The 24,121-nt window shown below is 35.9% G+C and overlaps 1 protein-coding gene across 3 annotated transcripts in view; it reads left to right on the top strand.

The window, feature by feature from the left end:
• The window catches only part of Fstl5 (follistatin like 5), a 393,360-nt gene that overhangs the window by 218,202 nt on the left and 151,037 nt on the right, over positions 1-24,121 (top strand). For all 3 annotated transcript variants that reach the window (XM_038348044.1, XM_038348043.1, XM_038348042.1), the window contains exon 6: positions 9,482-9,648. In XM_038348044.1, the coding sequence (XP_038203972.1) occupies positions 9,482-9,648 (167 nt within the window). The remainder of the gene's footprint in view (positions 1-9,481; positions 9,649-24,121) is intronic.

Here is a 24,121-nt window from a genome sequence, read left to right as displayed (position 1 = left end):
CAGGAGAATTCTGGGAAGAGGAAAGCTCAGTTTGCAGTTGTCAACCAGTTGCAAAGGAAGCAAGATGAGAATGTCTTGCTGATAAAATGTACCAAGCCATGTGGCTAACACAGACAGCAATTATGGGCTGATGTAAGGAATAAGAGTTAAGAAGAAGCCTGAGCTAATAGGCCAGCCAGTTTATAATTAATGTAGTAGAAATCTGCGTATTCTTTGGGACAAATGGCTGTGGGACTGAGTGGGACAGAAAGCTCAGTCAACAGAAGGAAGGGTTTATTTTGGCTCAAAGCTTTGAGAGATTCTTCCATTATAATTGTTATTATTCCATTGTGTGGGAAAATACCAGCAGGAGTGGCAGAGTCTGTATCTTTGAGTGCCAGGTGGATCATCACATCTTGTTGACTGACCAAGAGAAAGAGATGCTTGAGCAATACAGTTTTTTGAAAACCTTCCCCCAGTGATCTGCTCCAGTTAAGCACCATTCCAAAGACCCCCAAAGTTCTTCAAACAGTGCTAACCGCTCATGCTTACATGAGCCTACAGATCCATGTCATATTCAAACCACCTTATGTGTGAAACATTACATGTTTAATATTCCACAAATTATTAGAATGTATTATCAAATTTCTTCAATATGTTGTTTTGAAATAAATCATATGGGGAAAAGATGGCTGGCTGTTTTAATGTTCTGTAATTTTACAAGGCTCTTTTACTGTAGAATAGGTATCATCATGATATTGAATGTGTTTTGCAAAGCTATGTACACTTTAGAATAACCCCTAGAGCACCTAGCTCTAAAGATGAGCATCAAAAAGGAGCTTCTGAAGCCTGTGGTCTGAGGCTGTGTGCTGTACTTGTGATTTATTAATTTATGTTAAATTATGTTACTTTTGAATGTCAAATAATATATTCATAAACATGATGAATTAGTACCCATCTCAACCCATATATGTATCAACTGTTTTTTTATTAGTAATGACAGCTTCACTCTCCGTAATTCATTTGGATATCAGGCCAAAAAATTACCTTGATAAGCATTTCATAATAATATTTAATTGTAACATGATCTTAAAATTTAGATATAATGTCTATTTTTAAAATAATGGACTCTGTGTATGTGTATATTTTAATATATAAGTATGTATGCATTGCATTTATGCTAAGCCACCCTATGAGCTGAAACTTTCCTGCTTAGTTCCATAACTCAAGGCATCTGTAAAACATGAGGTTGACTTGTTTGGGGGATGCATGCTTATACAGACACATTTGCCTTGACTTCATCTCTGAGTGAAGACAGTGTATAGATGAATTGCACTCGTGTTTAAGGTATTTAAAGTTGGCATATCTCCATATACTTCTCAACCATTGCTATTGCTGATCTTAACTACAAGCAGACTGGTAGGCTCTGGACTGAGCATTTCTTCCCTGGATTTCATGGACTGCTAAGCAACACCTTTACACAGAGTATTGTGAGCATTGTACCTTAAAGTGACTCATGAATATTTGTTCAAATCTTTTGTCAGTCCTATTGATTATTAGCTTGCAATCATCTGTAGGAGATCATTATTCGGTTTGCAGTGAGATTTTGTTGTATTTTTGAGCAGTACATCTGCACAGTGACTTGTGGATTAGGTCTCTTAATAGTGTCTTTAAATGATTTAATGAACAGAATAAAATTTACACTTCTGTGGTTGACTTAAGAATTCTCTTTCTTAGCCAAGATTATAAAAGTGCTCAATAGCATGACATTTGAAGTATGAAAGTTTGATTATAATTCTTCTCACAATCTTTTATTAAATTAAAGTATTTTAATTATTAAAATTAATAAAATTAATTATATTTTATACTTATGTAGTTTATTTCTAACATTTTCCCCTCCTTACTATCAGTCCACCACCATTCCAGGCTCCCTCTTAAATCTATGGCCTCTTGTTTTTCCATTTTCTTTTTGCAAGTTTGAGCTTCCAAGCTATAATCATTTATGATCTGCAGGAGGAACAGCTTCAGGGTCCAATGGCAGACAGCCCTGCTGACTTTGATCATGACTCAGTTCCTCTCCAACTCCCTCAGCCCTTCCTTTTCTTCCTTATTCCCCCTCTCTCCTTTATCCCACCTTCCTCCCTCCCTCTCTTCTTCACCAGCGTTCTCAACTATTCCTACCTTCCATTGCTTCCTCTCTTCTTTCTCCCTCCTTTCTCCCTCCCTCCATTTCTCCTACTTTTCCTCTCCCTTCTCTTTCTGTTTTCTTACCCCCTCTCTTCTTTCCTTTCTATTTCTTCCTTTCTTCAACACCTCTTTCCTCCTTCATTTGCTTTTCAGTTCTTTTTCTGAAAAAATATATCTATTTTGTTCTCAATTTAGATATGTATAAAAATGCTGATATGGAATTTAATCTGTATCATCACTGCAAAAGAATTATTCTCTTCTCATATTTCTACTTTTGATTATAAGTTATCCTGTTCATCTTACTATTGAATAGGTAATTTACATATTAATAGAACTGTAAGGTTTTTCTTGGTCTTATTTTCTTTAATTTTACTGTTAACTTTATGGATGTGATTCCTTTAGTTTCTGTTATTATTGCCTGAGATCAAAGCAGCTTCTTCAATTCCCTCATTGGCATATGTTTTACATTAACAGAAAACTCGATTTCAAATATTGTGCTTGCCTCATTTTCTCTACTATGCTTTTGGCTGTGGTTTCAGGATTTGACATGCACTCATTTCCTTTAGCCTCACCTTTTCTTCAATGTTTATCTTTATCCATTCTGTGCTGTAAACTTTCTTTTTTATCACCTTTCCTCTTTACTAACTCTCTATTTTGGTATGTAGATATCGATTAAATAGAAATATGGCTCCAGAGGCAATCTTGCTGTGAATGACAGCACTCCCATTCTGGGACACAGTAGGAAGGTCTTTAAGACTAAATAGTCTCTGTGCGGGGTGGGGCAGGGGGTGGCAATAGCTGAGAGGTTGAGATCACTTATTTGCTTTTGCGGATGACTTGAAGTTTTGTTCTTAGCACCAAGTTAATGGTACTGGCCTATAACTTTAGCCCAATGAGATTACATACATTTTTCTAACCTCTCTGGGCATAAACTCATTCACACACACACACACACACACACACACCCACACACACACACTTTCTTTTTAACATAGTTTATTTGTTCCATTGAAGTGAATACATAAAGCCATGTGATCTAGTCTGTGTTAGCCAAAGAAAAATTAATTTCTACTTACTCTTTTGTTTCATTATTTTTTTATTTATAAGGCAATATATAAAAACATTTTATATGCATTTAGTCTACAATTTTACACACTTTATTGTAATTAATTAGTGCATACCTTTGTCTATATAAGCCAGATGAGTATTTACTTTGTTATTCCTTCATTTCTTGACATAAATATCATTTAAATTTCACAGTTAATTAGAATCAGGCTATTGAGTCATCATAGCACTCTCATTAGGAGAATGTTCAATTCATTCCATCTAGAACACTTAATTATCTTTTCTGATATGTTTCCTACTCATTATGTTATTAGTATTTGTTTCAGGTGTCTTTTGCTAGAGTAAGGAGGGAGAAGGGTATGTTATTAGATATATCACTGATTTAACTTATTTTATGCTTCAATGTAATATAAATTATATGTATATACAGGGAATTAACATTGTGAGACTACTGTATCACTAAGTTAGATATACAGTGGAGTCTATATGTCCCTACTGTAAAATAGACACATAATTAATGTAATGCAGTCTTGGTTAAGATGCCCAGTTCTCATGATTTAAAAATCTAATTTAACCTTACTATCATCATTCTCCTTTTATATACACCACGATTCCCATGTTCTTATTTTCTTTTGCTTCTATAATCACATATTTTTGTTGTTGTTGTTGTTGTTGTTGTTTTGAAACAGAGTTTCTCTGTACCTTTGGAGCCTGTCTTGGAACTAGCTCTTGTAGACCAGGCTGGCCTCGAACTCATAAAGATTCACCTGCCTCTGCCTCCCCAGTGCTGGGATTAAAGAAATGCACCACAACCGTCTGGCTAATAATCACATATTTTTATATACATTTATACTTTTATGTATACCATAGTCACTATTAGAATGAATAGTTAACAAATTCTAGATAACAGTGGGATTAGACCAGATTTGTCCTTTGAACTTTTACTTTTGGGGAAGTTTTCTTTTCTTTATTTTATTTTGAAGATATATTAATCAGAGCCTGAAGCACAAAACACAGGGCCTACATGGATCTGGACAAAGCCCTCTGCATGTGTATTACAGCTTTCAATTTAGTATTTTTCATAAATGTGTGAACAAATGAGTCTCTAATTCTTGTGAGTTTTCTCTTGGTTCTCTTTTCCTTCTGTTGCCTTGTATTGTCCAACATCAATCTGTCTTTTGTTTTATTTTATTATATTTCATTTTGTCATATTTTGTTATCATCTCTTAGTATCTTAGAAACCAAATTTTCTTTTATCCACCTTCCCTCCCTTCTTCCCTCCCTCGCATTTTCTTTCCTTCTTTCTTTCTTTCTTTCTTTCTTTCTTTCTTTCTTTCTTTCTTTCTTTCTTTTTTCCTCTAATGAGAGATAGAAAGGGAGTGTATTCTGATGGCAGGGGAGGTGGAAAGAAACTGGAAGGAGTAGAGGGATGGAAAACTGTAATCAGTATTTATTGTGTGAAAAATTACCTTTTCTGTAAAATAGGAAAGACTAGAAAGTAGTGTGTGTGTGTGTGTGTGTGTGTGTGTGTGTGTGTGAGCGTGTTCATGTGCATGTGCGTGTGCCAAAATGCATGTGTGCACATAATTTGCACAGAGGGCAAGCTCAAGTGTATTACCTCATTAGCCATCCGTCTTATTTCTGTCTCACTGAAATATGGATGACTAGCCAACAGCAAGAAGCCCTCCTGTCTCCATCCTCAGCTCTGGTGTGACAAGCATAGGTCATCGTGTGTACCATTTCTTTTGGAAGTTTTTTTTTAATGTTTCATAAATAATCTTTTTTTCCAGTTTATTTATTTTTTATTAAAAATTACCATCTCCTCCCCTCCTCCTCCTCCTTCCCTCCCCTCCCCTCCACCCACACCCCCACTCCCTCCCTCTTGAGGCCAAATAGCCATCAGGGTTCTCTACACTATGTTGAGTCCAAGGTCCTCCCAACTCCCCCCAGGTCCAGGAAGGTGAGCAACCAAACTGACAAGGCTCACACAGAGCCCGTCCATGTCGTAGAGACCAAGCCCATCGCCATTGTCCTTGGCTCCTCGGTCAGCCTCCACCATCAGCCACCCTCAGAGAGTCCGATTTGGTCGCATGTTCCATCAGTCCCATTCCAAGTGGACTTGGTGGTCTCCCATTAGTTCTGTCCTGCCGTCTCAGTGGGTGAATGCATCCCTCATGGTTCTGACTTTCTTTCTCATGATCTCTCTCCATCCGCTCCTCATCAGAACTTTGGGAGCTCAGTCCGGTGCTCCAATGTGGGGCTCTGTCTCTGTCTCCATCCATCGCCAGGTGAAGGTTAAGGCTCACAGTGAGCCCGTCCATGCTGCAGAGTTCACATTCATTGCCGTTGTCCTTGGTTTCTCAGTCCTCCTCCACCATCAGCCACATTCAGAGAGCCCGGTTTGGTCCCCTGTTCCATCAGTTCCATTCCAACTGGACTTGGTGGTCTCCCGTTAGATCTGTCCCACCGTCTCAATGGGTAAACGCACTCCTCACGGTCCTGACTTCCTTGCTCATGATCTCCCTCCTTTTGCTCCTCATCGGGACCTTGGGAGCTCAGTCCGGTGCTCCTATGTGGGGCTCTGTCATTTTCTCCATCCAATGCCAGGTGAAGGTTCTATGGTGATATGCAAGATATTCATGAGTATGGCAATAGGATCTGGACATTTCTGGCACCCTCCCCCCAGCTAGGTCCTTGGGCAGCTGAGGAGAGGGTGGAAGTTTTCTTGATTGAATGACAAGTATCTCCTCGGCCTGAAAATACATTTTTATAATTCTCATAATTCTAGTCATGAAGATAAGAAAAAGTACATAGTAACCCACAGTAAGCTAGTAATTTACATGATTTTGTATTGCTAAATTATCAAACAAAAATAAAAAGATCTACAGTAGAAGTGGCATGTCTTCAAATCTTCAAAACATGAGGTTAGAAACAGTATCATCCATCGGAGCATAAAATTCTTTCCTTGCATACTAAAGAAAGCTGTCAGGAAGATGAGACATTCATGAGTCGATAAAATATACAAAATTCTCAAAACATTCTTAGGTGTACTCCACGTAGGTTTCCCTTTAACTAGAGTATTTTGTGGGTTTTTTGTTTGTTTGGTTGGTTGGTTGTTTTTTTTTTTTTTTTGGGGGGGGGGGGGGGGAGGGTTGTTGCTATTGTTTTAAGCAGGCTCACTGTGGAGCTCAAGAAGTAATTAAACTTGTTCCTCTGAACCTCAGCTGCCCAAGCCTGGTCCTCATAGAAATATGTCACCATAAAAGGCCACAGGATATGGAACAACATGTTACATATGCTTTGTCTTAAAGCTCATTTCACTCAAATGTTTTATCACTACAGCAAAAACTTAGGGATGACTAAAATGACTGCTGTTATTGCTGCAAGCAACGTTCTGCACATCACTATCAAAGGATGACTCTGGATAGAACGGTAGAAAACAAAGAATGCCATCATCCTTATGGATTCAAGCACATAGAGATAAAAGATTGTTTCTCTTGGAATCTTTGCTATGTTTACAATTCCAAATACTAAAATACTCTTGAGCATCGGTACATGCACACACATGCACACACACACACACACACACACACACACACACACACACACACTGAACACATGTTATTCTCATAAATTTTAAAGAGTTTAAAATTGAATGATATCTTCATTCAAACATACTATAATAGGATATGATAATTATACATTCTACCTTTTGTATAAGTACATCATTCATTCCCACTAAAGTGTTCTTATTGCAAGTTAAGAATAAAAATGCTTAACTGTTAATGTTGGAAAATGGATCGCATGAAAAAAGACTAGAGATGGACATGTGACTTCCTAGATCGAAGGACTTCAGCTCACTTTGTCTAGGGTACACCCTGTTGATCTGATTTGCATCAGTTTCAATAAAAATGATTCTTTTTGTGGATAAAATTTCTTTTATGTAGCTAGGGATATGCAAAATTCTAAATAATTTTTCAAAATACTTTTAATTAATACCTAAATAATTATTTTATAATTTTAGTTAATAATGAATAACTTTAGCTAATAATTTAAAAGTTTCTAAAATAAATTAAAGTAAAATTGTAGAGGAAAAAGTTTTCTGTATATATTATTATTGCCTGAATAGTAATTCTTTTTTTTCTACTTATAAGTTCTCTTTAAAATACAGTTTAGAAGGCGAACTCATTGTCAGTATTTATTATAGAGGATCATGCTATTCAATTAAAATATAATATATCACAACTACCTCAAATGGGATACCAATTTCTCATGAAAGAGTTGATGAAAAGGTTTTCATGGTAACCAAATAGCAATTAAATTCTAAGTAATGAAGTATCCAATAGTAATATGATGCTATTAAGATTAGAGATTCTATTATCTTTTTATTATTTAAAGAGGAACTTAGATGCTATACTTCAGGAATAAACATAGATAATTATTAATGGTCTTTATGATATATATATGTATATGTTTATACTGGTTTCTCTTTTTATTTTTTTAAACTTTATATAAACGGAGTTCTCTGAAAATTTTAAAATGTTCTATTTCCAATCAATGAAATAACACTTACTTGTGCCTATTTATGTATATATGTGAGTTTCACCATATGGGTACATGTATAGGTGTGTTTATATAAATGGGTATAAATATATACACATGTATACATAGGGCAGCATATATATCACCTAAAACAGATGGAAATACCCTCTGAACTCTTATTATTATTCAGGAAACATCAGAAAATAAAAGCAAGTATCAGTCAATGTTATTGAGAAAAATTAAACTGTCTATACAAATGACTTGGCAAGGTAATTGTTGTCTTTTTTTAGATTTTTCTGATGTAATTTACAAATTAGGATATTGGATTGAAACTCTCTGTAATAGGGGTTTTTGATTTAAAGACTATCTTGCCCACTTCTTGGATAATGAAAAACAGTAATAACCGAAATAACAATTCTTCCTGTCTTAAAGACAAGTTGCTGTGTAATAGACTAAGGGTCTAGTCTATTTCTGACTTCCCCGGTTAGTGGTGTGTGGGACTGTACCGTCTGCACACAAATCACTTAATATTAGCACTTGAGTGTGTTTTAGGGAGTGTAGGCCTTCTGTCAGCCCCAGTCTTCCAGGGCAAGAATATGCTTTAGACTGATGGTAAAAGCAAACTCCAAACATCTATTTGTTGAATGGTTATGCCATATGAATTTCTATTTTTTTTCCTTCTAGAGAGATAAGGTTAATAGAAGAGGTACGAGAAAACTAAACCTTGACTGAGAGGTGTCTAGGGAGAAATTGTTACTACGCAGGCAGGTTCAAATTAGAAGACATAATGAGGGCCACTCAATGCCATAAACAGTCTGTAAACCCAAAAAGTCAATTGTGATATATAGCACTTTAAGAGGTAATATTCAAACATAGTGTGTCACCAGAATAAGAGTCTAAACAATAAGCAGGAGCCACAGGGCGTATCCAGGTGGATGCAGAAATGGGAAACACTGTTTCAGTTATCCTAATGATGAGTCTTCAGGGAATGAGTGGTAATTCTTAGATGGTAGGGACTGACTGAAAAAAGAAAAGGCACATCCACCTTTCCAACAATGTGTTCGTGACTGCATGATCATGGACAGACGTATAAGTACTAGATAAGAGGAATGTTTAAGTGTAAAATTCCAAGACTGGAAAATTTACCGTGCCAGCACTCGGTGAGAACAGACATAATGCTACTTCATTACTATGAGGTTGGTGAAATTTCGAGCATGTTTTTTTTTTTTTTCCTCTCCCAAATAAATCCATTTTCTTAGAGTCAGTGTAGAGTTAGTTGCCTGTGTAGCTCTGCAACTGTTCTCTGAAGCTGCCCAGCAATGATCTCACCTCACTACAGTACAAATTCATCAGACAATAAACAGCAGCATTTTTATTTCAATGAGGATGACACAGTACATGTTGAATTGGTAGTTAAATAATTTATTTCTCTTTCAGATGCAATCTGCCATGCTTATTGTAACTCTCCTTTTGATACTCATTTCGTGTTTAATAGTTCATTGCCTCATGAGGATGCTTGTCAATCAACTAAATTGAAATATCATTTCGACCTTTAATTGGAAACAATTAACTCTTTTTTTCTTTTCATTGGGAGCTTTATTCTCTGTTATTCAAATTCAAAGCCAAAATCACACATATTCAAAAACTTTATAATAATTAATGTTGGAAAATGACCTACTTACTAATATACTGACACATTTCATTGCAGAGGTGATCCAGCTGAGTCTGCCTGAAGAACAGAGAGTTACCATTACAGCAGCCACTGTGGGACAGAGCGCTGTTCTGAGTTGTGCCGTTGCGGGAGCCCTGAGACCCCCTGTCATATGGAAGAGGAACAATATTGTCCTAAATAATTTAGATTTGGAAGACATCAATGTGAGTATGTGAAACACAGATGCTGTCCAGTGTGTGCATTTTGCAAAGTTACCTCGGGCTCTGTTGTGCCTTGGGAGATAAATGAATACTGGATACAGAGTAAAGGAGAATTATTAGAAGGCTGTATATCTGTCCAACCAGTTGGTAGGTACCCAACAGAGCAGTTGCAATTGTGCAAATCATTTGTATTGGTGTAGTAAGATTATGTAGCTGTGTATTAGTCAGTGAATACATTAGCATAACATTTTTATAAATATCTCTTTAGTTTTAAAACGCAAATTGCCTTCCTAATAAATTCACATCTAATAAGCATTCCAATAACACAGTCATGTAACCTCAATTTTGCATGCATTTTAAAATTTTATTTTATTTAAAAAATTCTCATTTTACCTGCCAAATCCATTTCCCATACCCTTTACTCTTCCTGCTCCCTCCACCTTACTCCCCACCCCCCATCCCACCACCTATCACTTTTCAGAGAGGATAAGGCTTCCCATGAGGAGTCAACACATTGCTTTGAAGCAAGACCAATAACCTACACACTGTGTCTAGGCTGAGCAAGGTATCCTTTTGAGGAGAATGGGTTTCAAAAAGCCAGAACAAGCAGTAGGGATGAATTCTGGTCTCACTGCCAGTGGCCTCACAGTCTGCCCCAATCGTACAACTGTCACCCACATTCAGAGTGCTTAGTTTGGTCCGTTGCTGGTTCCCTTGCCATCAGGCCAGAGTAGAAAGGCTTCTATTAACTCAGGCAAGCTGTGTCAATGGGTATGCCCACCACGGTCTTGACCTCTTTGCTCCTATTCTCTCTCCTCCCTTCCTTCTACTGGACATTGTGAGCTCAGCCTAATACTCTGCTGTGGTTCTCTCATCTGCTTCCTTCAGTTGCTGGATGCAGATTCTATAAAGACATTTAAGACAGTCATCAATATGACTATAAGGCAAAACCAGTTCAGGCACACTCTCTACCATTGCTTAGGGTCTTAACTGGGGTCATCCTTGTGGATTCCTGGGAATTTCTCTAGTGCTAGGTTTCTTGCTAGCCCCATCATGGCTTCCTCAATCAAGATATCTCTTTCATTGTTCTTGGACTCTGTCCTTCCCCCATCTCGACCATCCCGGTTCCTCTAGTTCTTCTCCCCATGTCTGGCACCATTATGTCGGGGTTTGGTGCTAGCCCGGACCATAAATTATTTCTCTGGACCAGACCCCAACATAAACTATCTCTTTCTGGACCGGTGTGAAGGCACGGGAATAAAGACACAACTCACATGGCTTTAACGAGAGGGAGATTCTCAGTGGTCTCTCATGAAGTCCTGAGTTCACATGCTGTAGAATTCCTCCTCTTTTATTCTCCAGATTTATACCAAAACTTAGACGTGGGGCTGATCCGCAACCTCTGACACTCCCCCTTCCCTTTTTCCTCTCCTCTTTCCCTTCCTCCTTCCCTTCTTCCCCTACCCTCATGCTCCCAATTTTCTCAGGAAATCTTGTCTATTTCCCCCGGGGTGGGGGGGATCTATGTATGTTTCTCTTAGGGTTCTCCTTGTTACTTAGCTGTTGGGAGCAGTGAGACCCCAGATCCTGAATTTCTTGTAATCCCCTGATCTGAGTGCCTACAGCTGTTCTGAGCATGAGACCTTCAGGAGTTTCTGATGGCAGGAGAGTGGTTTCTGGTGGGTTTGGCTGGGGCATGGCTATCTCTATATAATCTGCCCCTGAACACAATAAAAGGGGCATTCTTGGAAAATTCAAGGATGACCCGTGTCGCTGTCTCTCTGTCTGTTTTTGTCTGTGTATTTTAACCTCCAGCCCCTTTGCCCGAAGCTCATGAACTGGGTTTGAGCACACCGAGCGCAGACACGGGGGCACGGTGTGTTGCACTTAGCTTCTCCGAGTTCAAGGACTACAGGTTCCTTATCCTTTGCTTTACAACTAATATGCTCCTATGAGGGGGGTAAATCCCTTGATCATCTTTCTGGGTCTGGGTTACTTCAGTCAGGATAGTGTTTTCCAATTCCATCCATTTGCATGCAAATTTCAAGATGTCATTGTTTTTTACTGCTGAGTAGACTCCTTTATGTAAATGTACCATGTTATCTTTATCCTAGATGAGGAGCTTCTAAGTTGTTCCAGGTTCTGACTATTAAGAACAATCCTACTATGAAAATCGTTGAACAAATGTCCCTGTAGCATGTTTGAGCATCCTTTGGGTATATTCCCAAGAGTGGTATTGCTTAGTCTTGTGGTAGATTGGTTTCCAATTTTCTGAGAAACCACCATACTGATATCCAGAATGGCTGTAAAAGTTTGCCTTCCCACCAGCAATGGAGGAGTGCTCCCCTTACTCTTCATCCTCTTCAGCATAAGCCATAATTGGTGTTTTTATTCTTAGCCATTCTGACAGAACCAACTCTTTGATTCTTTGTATTGTTTTCTTTGTTTCTATTTTATTGATTTGGGCCTTCAATTTATTTCCTGTCATCTACTCTTCCTGGGTGAGCCTGCTTCTTTTTGTTGTAGAGCTTTCAGGTGTGCTGTTAAGTCACTAGTGTGAGCTTTCCCCACTTTCTTTATGTGGGCACTTAGTGCAATGAACTTTCCTCCTAGCACAGCTTTCACAGTGTCCCATAGGTTTGGGCATGTTGTGCCTTCATTTACGTTGAATTCTAGGAAGTCTTTAATTTCTTTCTTTATATCTTCCTTGAGCCAGGAATGATTTAACTGAACACTATTAGTTTTCCATGAGTTTGTATGTTCTCTGCAATTAGCATTGTTGTTGAATTCTAACATGAAACCATGATGATCTGATAAGATACAGGAGGCTATTCCAGTTCTTTTGTATCTGCTTAGGTTTGCTTTGTTACCGAGTATCTGGTCAATTTTAGAGAAGACATGATGCTGGAGACATATTTGAGATTTCTACATCTAGATTCAGAGGCAGCACAAAGAGATAGAAGCTGGGCCTGGCTTTGGCTTTTGAAAGTTTAAAGTCCACCCCTCCTCACCGCCCCCCTGCCTCCACTCCCACTAACAGACTTCTTCCAACAAGACCACACCTTCTAATTTTTTCAAATACTACTATTCTTGGATGATTAAGCAAATTGGAAGATAGATCATTGTTGGTTACAAGAAATCCTGAGCACTCTAAACAAAGATATCTAAAAGGACCCATAATATTTTAATTTTCACTGTCTTTTGATTTGTTCTTTAAACTGGTTAAATATGATTAGCCATCTGGATTAAACCTTAGCATCACTATATCATTTGTTTCCATGGTAAATTGAACAAAACTCAGTTTTTGATGTGTTTGGTTTCTTGAACATGATTTTCCTTAAAACTCCCTTCCCCCCTCCCATATTGCCTTGCAGGGGATATTTCTTCCTGTGCATAACTCCCTCCCCCATTGGCTCTGAATTTAATTCATCTATCAAATAAAACTACCTTAACTAGAATTTATACTGTTTCACCAGGAAGTATAAAATCACTTTGTGTTTAGCTTCGGAAAAGAATTATACAGATGTGCTAAAGTACCACTGGAACACTGGGCTCACATGCAGATTTCACTATCTATCACTCCCTGGACAGTTTTTCAGAACTTAAATCAGATCAAATGCATGCCTCTAGGCAACTGAAGATCTGTTTTGTGATTCTGTGCTGATTGTCACCTGTCAGCATAGACTGCTTTGGGATTCAGTTATTTTCTTTCCCAACTTTAGTAGCTAATGTTTTATTGACTCTCATTGGCCTGCGCTATTGATTTCTCTGATCCCATTGCAGCTGTTCATAAATTGTGGCAGATGCGTATGTAGTCTGAGACATTGTCTTCTAGCTCCTTTCTCTGTAAGCCATTCTGTCATGTTCACATTCAGGAGCCAATTAGTCTGTGAAAAATATGTAGTGTGTGGGAATTTAGATAGCAACTGATCAACAGATGATATTCTTTCTGCCTGGGAAGAGGTGCCTGATAATGAGAATACCAAGGTACGTTGTACAGAGTGTCTCAATTGCAGCAATGCTACACACTTCCAGAGGGATTATTACAGAATTCTTCACCATTGTGGATTGCTTTTCTTAAGAAGAAATAAGCTGAAATTACACAAATGCCAGCAGCTACAAATCTGAGATTTTTCCCTGTCCTCCTTTGTTGTTTGGACGTTATTTTTAAAATTGTAAGAATGAACAAGGAAGGAAGTATGGAAAGCTGCAAATTCTCATTGTGTTTTTTTCTTTTCTCTTTTTCACTGTAGAGAAAAGATGTAGTGTGAGATCAATCTTCCTAAATTTTTAAGTATACAATAAAGTCGTGTTAACAATAGGCATGCTATTTTACAGCACAGCCCCAGAACTTATTTATCTTCCATAACAGACCCCTGGTAATAACTCATTTCCTCCCACGGTCCACAGAGACCATTATTCTACACTATATTTCTATGATCCTGACTTTTGTAGCTTCCTCATAAAGTGGGATCATGTGGAGATTATTCTTTGTGACTACCTTATTTCCCTAAGCATAATGACCTTCAGGTTTATCAATGTTGCTTTATAAGAATTAAAATAGTCTGTCCTCTCTCTTTAATCTATTTAATAATTTCTTTCTTTGGCTATATTGAAATGGACATGAGCATATAAATATATTTTTGAGATAGTGATTAAAAATATTTCTATATACTCCTCAAGTGAGATTGATTGCCTATATGATAATTTATTTTATACTTTTGTAAAACCTACATACTGTCATTAATAGTTGATACCTCTTATAGCCAAGGGTCCTTATAGGTTCCACTATATTGATATTTTTGACTAATCTTGCCATTTTTATTTGTGTATATGTTGGGTAATATTAATTCTAAAAAAGAAAGTAATGCTCATGTTTTAAATTTTATTATTATAACTATTATTTTGTTACTATGCCTAGATGATGTGTCAATGGGTACATGTAATACGGGGCTCATGTGAAGGGCAAAGGACAGCTGTGTGGAGTCAGTTATCTCCCTACCCCTTTGGATGGGTGGCAGTGGCTGAATTCAGGTTTCCTGGTTTGGGCAGTAATTGCCTTTATTTATGATCCATCTCACTGGTTCTACTTATGGTTCCAGTTGGCTGTTTCTTAACTATTAAGTTGGCTGAGCAGCAGTCCACATATCTCATGCTATTTTTATGTTCTCATTGAGAAAGTATCTACTTAGTTTCTGGGCCCAGTTTGCTTAAGTGTTATCGTCATCATCATCATCATCATCATCATTTGTAAAAATCTCACCAAATAAATATGCTTTCATGACAAAAACATTTAATAAACTAGGAATAGAAAGAGCTAGATGGTAAAGCTTATACATGAAAATCTGAATGGTAGCAACAACTGAGTGGAGAAAATCAATAGTTCTTCCTGTGAGATCAAAAGATAAAAGAATGCCTGGTCTCTGTATTGTGTACATCACATCTGAGGCAATCTGAGGCAGGGCGAGATGTCAAATAAAGGGATGTCATGCATGAGAGCCTCCAGCCATTCAATGCCAGGTGTAGGTAAGAATGTGCTTCCGATTATACAAGATCACTCTCAAGTTATTTCCATTTCTGAAATATGTTCAAAGTGATTGTCACATAGTTTCTCTTCATTTAAAGCAAAGTGTTCCATTGAAATCTATTAAAAGTGGATCACATGCAATTGAAGAAACTCTCACATGAGGGAAAAGAAAGATATTCACTCAGTCATCAAAGTGTCAGCTCAACAGGTTCTTAGGTTGTAGAGAGAAAAACAGTTCTGTGGCCAGTCACTACTTCAGTTTAGGAAAACAACATATAGGAAGAATAAAATCACCGTTGTGTTCAAAAATTTTAAAATATTGCATACATAATATAGAGAATTATAGCTATTTAAAAGTGCTTCTGAATATTTCTGCAGATTTTATTAATGACTAGAATTAGCCAGTCACATCAATCATGTACAACCTGTGCACAGGGATTCTACTTGTAGAATATAATAACTATGCCATATAATCTTAATCCTTAGAGCATTAAGAAAGAACTATTTTCAAATTTTTACCATCAAAAATATGTAAATATAGAGTATATATTATTCATACCATCCCTCAAATGCCCTTCAATTCTCAACTTTATTTCTCCTCCCCCTCTTCACCTGATCCTAATCTACCCATAAAATCTATGTGATCCTCCATCTCAGGGAGATATATGTACACTCCTTAGTTGCGTCCTCCACACCTAAACTCTCTGTGTCTATGAATTGCATATTGGTTATCATTTATTTAATGGCTAATATACACATATAAGTATATAAGTTAATACATATCATGTTTTTCTTTGGGGGTCTTGCTTACAACACTCGGTGTAATTTTTTTATAGTTCCATCCATTTGCCTATGATGTCATTAACAGCTGAGTAATACTCTACTTTGAAAATGTACCACACTTTCTATATCCATTTTTTCTGGAGAGGGCAATCAGGGATGTTCTTTGAATAGTTCCCAATAGGTTTTGGCTATTATGAAGAGTCGTGGAACATGTTTGTACTTATGGTAAGATGATGCACTCTTTGGATCTATGCCTAAGAATAGTGTATCTAGATCTTAAGACTGATTGCTTCCCAAAATTCTGAGGAATGCCATATTGATTTTCAAAAGGGCTGGAAAAATTGTCACTCCCTAAAGCAATATAGGAGTGTTCTTTTTACTCCACATCCTCACTAGCATGAGCTGTAACTTGTGTTATTGATCTTAGCCATTCTGACAGGTGTAAGATGGAATCTCAAAGTAATATCTAACTGCATATCCTTGATAACTAAAAACACTGAATATTACTTTAAGTGTTTCTCAACCACTTACGATTTCTCTATTAAGAATTACTTGTTTAAGTCTGTATCCCAATTATTGATTTGAATATTTAGGGTTATTTTGGTATCTAGTTTGAGATGTGTTTCTTGGATGCAACAGAATGATGGAACCTGTTTTTATATATATTCTCTTAGCCCATGTCTTTTTATTCAGGAATTGAGCCCATTATTATTGAGAGTTATCGATGACCAATGATTATTGATTCATCTTGTGCTGTTGTTGTTGATTGTGGTGGTGACTGTGGTATGTATGTGTATGTATTTGTGCATGTGTATACTTTCCTTGTTTTTAATTTACATGTATGACATTATATATTTCCCTATGTTTTCTTGGGTGTAGCAAATCTTCCTGTGTTGAATTTTACTTCTATCTCTTTATATAGGGCTGTATTTATATACAGAATATATTGTTACATAATCTATGTAACTTTAATCACCACTGTGGTGTAGTATTAAAAGAAATTGCCTTGTCAAAAGAAACATGCTAATAAAATTTAATTGTGACTGAATTTTTATTAATAAAAGTATTGAATACCACCTATTCCATTAATTAGAAAACTCTAGATAAACAGAATAAACTATTTCAGAGAAATGTATTAGATTTCAATCTTTTATTCAAAATGAAAAATATCAGTTAAGAATGTATTTCCTTATACATGAGTGTTAATAATTTAGAAATATATTTTTGACATAATTTCAAAGGATAGAATTTCTAAGTTGTAACTATAGAAGACTAGTCAGAATATCACAACTAGGTGAATATATAAGTATGCACGGTCAGGTTTATATATAAAAAATTGCTAAATAGTAGCTGATTGATAGAATCAAGCTGATATGAATATAACACCATTTACTTAATGTGAAATATAGTCAGGAGACTAAATTACAGAACATGCTAAGACCTTCATTGTTTATATCCAAGAAAAAAATTGCACTTGTTAAGGATCAAATTAATTGATACATAGATAGTTAATCACATCACTGCCTAGAGACACTTCACAAAAGAATCATGGATTTTATGAACATCAAGGTGGGAAGCAAAGGCTAGGAGAAGAGAAGTACTAAGAGATAGTGCTAAGTAGGTCTCCAAGGACCTTTTTTTGACCATTGTGAGATCTTAGTAGAAGTGTCTGAGACAGACATCCGAGAAGGTCTTATTTAGAAATGCAGAAAAAAAGGCATCCTGAGCTCTGGGCCACATTTCCATTTGGGAAGTAATGAACTTCATGTCTTCTGTGACAATAAGTGTTCCCTCCATAAGAGATTCTAGGTCAAGGTATCAGATTTATTTATGGCAGGTCTAAAATTGCTCAAGGCTTTTGTTAATGAATAAGACTCCTCAAGAATTTGACCACAAACTGTCATGAGCTATATTGGTATAAATTGGGAGAAAATCACATTTCTTTCAATAAAGAATTTTTTTCTCATGTAACAAAATACTTTATTTGTTATTGTGAATTCCTATGATGTCATTGTCAGAGAATCTCATAGTTTTATCATTAATTGCTAGAAAATCTATCTTATGATCTTCACCATACAATGTAGAATCAGGAATAGTGTCACAAGTCAATTGAAAATAAAGAACTCTTGTGTAGACATGTCATACGCCCTAGAGACAAACCTATTTCTATATTTCTATCAAATTGTCACAGTCTTATACCAATTTCTAATGACATCTTGTTATACCTATAGTTTGGTATTCCTTTCAACCCTTTGAAAAGAAGATTCTAGTTGTAGTAGATGATGATTAACACATAGACAGTAGACTACCTAGTACTAAGCAGGAATTATATGTCATACTCTTTCCTACCAAAGCTCAAGCATTGGGAAAATGATTTGAAGAATGGTAAAAAACAGAGGTGTAGAATACAAGTAAACAATGCCTTCCAAACACAACACAGCAGTTGCACATATATACTCAAGTAGTTGTAACAACATACACAAGACCAGCACATAGTAAAGTCAGACAAAATAATAGCACATAGAGGTAGATGAGCAAAATGTCATATCACTGAGAGAATACTAGCAATTGATAGCAGCTGGGATAAGGAAACTCAGATTTTTTAAATTATGTGACCCCTGGTTGGCCCATTACACTCTGGTGGATGACCAAATAACAAGAGTATACAGGGGCACTATAATTTGGAAGAAATGTTCTTCAAATACACAATGATATTCAATATTAGGTGTGTGTGTGTGTGTGTGATGGGGGATATGATCAAAATATAACATAGTAAATTTTAAAAATAAACCAAACCAAAAAGAGAGGAAAAATGGAAAATGAATTAAACAAAAACACTTGCACTGGACATTCTGCTGGTAGCCATAGGATTTTCTGGTCCAGATGGACCATAAATGTCACTGATGTACTAAAACTAAAGTACCTAAGATTTAACTGACAAATATTGATGAACATTTCTACTTTCTTTTAAACAGCACTACAAACATAAGGTTTTAGCTCTTCTGATGAGTACCTAGGTCCTTATTAACCTGCCCTCTATATTAATTATGAAAATTGTTTCCATGTAGAATATTTATGAAAATATTATCAAGCTGATTATAATATTCAGTAAGAATATAGAGGTTCATTGTTTCTGGAGATCAGGGACATCCTTGTCTGGCTGTTCATTAGCAGTCTGACCCTTGACACTAGAAATGAGTAAGTGCAAAGTGTGATCAAAAGAATAAGTTCACCAAGGACAACCTGTTAGGAAGTAAAATGGAGAGAATTACTACCTAGGAATGGAAATTTCAAACTGAGTGCGTTGTCAAATTACAGTTAAATTTTATTGGAATTTAATGTTACATTTAATGGTCTAAAGTTGATTTTAGATGTCCTTTTTGGCACTTCTTAGCACATAAAGAGGCTTATGGCTCTCATTCATCTTTGGTTAACCTAAAAATGTGAAGTAATTTTACCATGATATTGTATTATATGATAATTTGTCATTACACCTAATTTTTAAAGTAGATCTTCTATTTTCATAATTCTTTGAGTTTTTCTATTAATGTCATATGTTTCTGGATGGTATATACTATTTCCCATAAAAACACAATTAGATTTGTCAGAAATTCACTATAAAGCTCAATTCTTTTCTTAATTTGTTATTACTTATAAAAACAAATACTTTTAACAATTGAAAATTTGAGATTATATATTTACACATTGAGCGTATAGAAAAAATTTGTAGAAAGGACTGTATAGAACAGTGAGATTATGCATATAGTTTTCACAGGAAAAGCAACAGGGTGGTATGAGTCTTTCTTTTCTCAAGAGAAATATGGAAATGATGGTGAAAAGATTTATCTGACCAAAAATTAAAAAAATAAAGAGGAGCTGGAGTTACTTCTAGATTTATACGATGGGTTTGTATGTTCCAAAGTGTTCCTATTTTATTTGTGTGGGTTTTTTATTCTAGTTTTGTTCATTTCTTTATAGGACATTTGAAATTTAAAAAATGAGTCATTTTTGCATATGGCACCATCAATCTGTTCCATTGTCTTTAATTTTATGATTACACCAACAGAAACCACAATTCTTTTTAACATTTTACTTAACAGATATAAATTATATAACTTATATATAAACTGTAATATACTAAAGCTGATTGTAGTTAGTTTTATTTATTTATTTATTTAGTTAGTTAGTTAGTTAGTTTTGGTTTTTTGAGACAGGGTTTCCCTGTAGCTTCTAGAGCCTGTCCTGGAACTAGCTCTTGTTGACCAGGCTGGCCTCGATCTCAGAGATCTGCCTGACTCTGCCTCCCGAGTGCTGGGATTAAAGGCATGTGCCACCACCGCCCAGCATAATTTTTTATTTTTTAATCTTTGGTCTTTAAGGTCCACCACTCCCTCCCAGATAAATAGACTGAGACTTTCTTAGTTATGAATGTGCAGCCTTAGATTGACTTATTTCTAGCCAGTCTTTTTAACTTAAATTATCCCATCTACCTTTCGCCTTGGGGATTACCTTTCCCTATTCTATATATCTCTCTTTCCTTCTTACTTTGTGGCTGGCTGTGCCACTGGTGTCTTCCTCTCCTAATCCTCTTGTGTCTCCTCTTCTCTTTTTCTCTTAATTATTATCTTTTCCTGGCAGTCATGGCTACCCCTCTCCTGCCTAGCTATTGTTGTTAAACTCTTTATTAGATGAATCAGGTGTTTTAGACAGGCAAAGTAACACAGTTTTACCAAATTAAACAAATACAACATAAAAGAATGCAACACATCTTTGCATCATTCAACAAATATTCCACAGCATAAATTAATGTAACACATCTTAAGCTATTATTCCACAATATTTCTTCCTTTTGTCTATATAAAAAATGGAATAATTTAACTTTAACATACTAAAACTCTATACAACAAAACAAGTCAAATAAGAATTACATTTGCAATATTCACTCAATATGTACTTAGTAAATGCAGAGAATGTGCTCTATTTTATATCTTATCTTAGTGATTCCTAAGTTTTATACCTAATTGATTTTCTATCAAAAATCAGAAAAACCATAACTCCAAATATTTAGTTTTTAACTTGATCAAGGACCCCTGAAATGTGTAATATTAACTAAGAGCAGAGACATCTGACTGCCTGGATAGTCACCCAAAGTTGCTCTGTAAAATTGGGGCATCCATCTTTGTCCTACACACCTAGTATGCCTGTCAGACTTTTCAGAACATCAGGAAAATTGAAAGACTGTCCTGCCCTGTATTGACAAAGTTTATCCGTTGCTTTCCTCTGTGTCCTGCAGAATATCTAACAGTCTCTTCTGTGAAGCAACAATCTCAAAGGACTCTCCTGCCTTGTCATGGCAAAACTCAGTCTTTTTCCTGTGCGCCACTTGTGCAGTCCGTGCAAGATACTATCAGTCCAAAGAACAGGTTCTTTCCCAACTGACTAGTTTTTGACACAGCAAAATAAACTTCATATGCTTTTATGATGTAGATTGATGTTGCCAGGAGTAGCGCTGTCTCACTCTCATGAAAATCTGCATATAAACAAAATACTTTAAATGTCATATTCTATAGTTCTTTGAAGTGTTTGAAAACCATCTATCTGTCTAAAATATACCTGTTTAGTCTTGAAAACATACCTAATGTGACTACAAGTGTGATTATTATACATTAATTACTAATCTTACTTCTTAATTATATATTGCATTTTCAAATGATCTGTATAAGCACAATACCCTAAACAATATTGGAAACATATATACTATTTAACAGAAATATATTATTAAATTTGTATCAATCTACAAAAATCCAGGCCAATGCAAAATATCTGAAAATAATAGTTGTCTTTTTATTGTGTATTCCTATATTCCACTAAATTATAAGCATCCATAAGCCAACAAATAACCAAACATGACTACACCAAAACTTTTGGAAATTTGGGCATCATTTTCTCTAGACTTATTTCTTTATTTCTATTGTCTGTGGGCAAAGGCATCTTTGCCAGGGTAACTAGATATAATGGCCACATCCTGGGCAGACCAGGTATAAGCTTTGTTGAATATATATATATATATATATATATATATATATATATATATATATATATGTATCACCTGTCAAGATTCCGAAGGTCTTCCCAGATCATACCTGATTTGTGTCAACCAAAAGGAATGCATAGCCTCTAGTTTCCTGTGGAAATAAAAGCTAAACCTCTCCTACAAAGCAATACAAATTTATTTGAGTTTTGTTTTATAATTAAGACATAGTTAAATTAGCTAAGCTGCTTATTTCAGCAGTCCCTCTTTGAGTCCCATGTCTCTTAGCAGCTGTTTACTTATCAGCAAATAGAAAATTCAAAATCAACACAATACTATATAGGATCCATACTCCCTATGAATTTTCAATTGTTATATGGCTTTTATATTATTTATGTTCTCCCTTTAAAGACTCTATTATTTTTTAACTATTTATTTCTTTCTATGACTGTTTATATCCTTTTCTTTTAAGTCTACATTGTTAAACACATGTTAACCTATTTAGAGGTTTTCTTCCACCTCGATCTGTCTTTACTGTCTATCGCTAGACTTTTTTTTGTCTGCATGAGCTAAGCAAAGTGGTTAGGACCTTTTCTGTGGCCTAAGTGGCTGGCTCTGCCCACATCTTGGGTCTGTGAAAGCCAAGCCTAAAACTTGCAGGTAAGTTGGAAGTATACTTGACTAGGAACTGTATTTAGCCCCACAGACCTCTAGAATTTCAGTGCCTATGGTGTGGTTGGTGGTTTTTTACATGGCTTTTAAAGACTTTAATCTGCTGGCTGCTGAAGGGCTTACTGTAAGGCAAAACTCTTTAAGGGAGTCATGCCTATTTTTATGTTTGTTTGCTTTTGTTTTTTGTTTGTTTTCTTTTTTACTTGTTTTTTTCTAGCTTTCTCAGGCCCTGATTGGAAATTCAGGCCCCCCCATTTGGTGCCAAAGCATAACTTTTTTTAACTCTTTGGTCTTTGGGAGCCTACCATCCACCTCCCAAATAAATTCACGGGGATTTTTTTTCTTATGATTTCCCAGTTGGCCTTATTTCTAGCCAACTTTCTTAACTTAAATTATGCCATCTACCTTTTGACCCTGGGTTTATACCTTTTTCTATTATATATGCATCTCTTTCCTTTTCATGGCTGGGTATGTGGCTTGGTGGCTTGTAACTGGCATCCTCTTCTCCTTTCTTGGTCCTTCTCTTTTTTCTTCTTCTACTTATTCTCTTTTTCTGGAAGCCCCACCTATCTTTTCTCTTACCTAGCTATTGGTCATTCAGCTCTTTATTTGACCAATCAGGTGTTTTAGACAGGTAAAGTAAGAGAGCCTTGTGGAGTTAAACATGGAGCATAAAAGGATGCAACTCATCTTTGCATCATTAAACAAATATTCCACAGCATAGATGAATGTAACACATCTTAAGCTAATATTCCACAACAGTTGATTTTCACTTTAATACTCAAGTGTATTATTGTAAAATGGCTTAAATATCATAAGGGAAATAATTTAACCTTAATTAGCATTAACAGCACAGCATTAACCTTGATCGATATAAAGACATGATAGTTTATAAAAAAAAACCTTCCATTCAAGGAGCCACTAAAATACTTGGCTTAGGCTTGGATGCAGCACTTGGGGCTGAGCATATGAAATGTTTGATTATAAACACTGTAAAAAAACTTAGCAGAAAAAGAAATTAATTTGGGTAGGCCTAGAGCCCAGCCTGTTAATTCCCTTACTCAAGTGGGACCACCAGAAGGATTGGAATTATAATTTAGTCTGAGACACATTATAAAATATTTTTTCAAAAGAAAGATAGCAGCAATGATGACATAAAGAAACAATATATATTTTCAGTTTACTGTGTTGAAGGTTTAACTCAGTTATACCACAATTGCTTAGGAAGCCCAATACCCCAAATTCCATACCCAGCACTAAAAACCAGAAGTGAAATAGGAAAACTTCCTTATCCTTGACAGGTTTTTCTATCAAAAACAATTCCTTAAGATTTTTAAGAAATAGTAATATTAAAGCTTACAATATAGAAACATAGTCACATCACATTTTTGAACTTTAAAATTAAATATACTTAACAGAATTTTAAGTGAGAAATTATATTTGGAAGTGAGCAAATATAATTA

Source organism: Arvicola amphibius, chromosome 11 (assembly GCF_903992535.2).
Source record: "Arvicola amphibius chromosome 11, mArvAmp1.2, whole genome shotgun sequence".
NCBI classification, from domain to species: domain Eukaryota; kingdom Metazoa; phylum Chordata; class Mammalia; order Rodentia; family Cricetidae; genus Arvicola; species Arvicola amphibius.
Note: the sequence above shows the minus strand (reverse complement) of the source record. Positions and strands in the feature narration are given on the sequence as shown.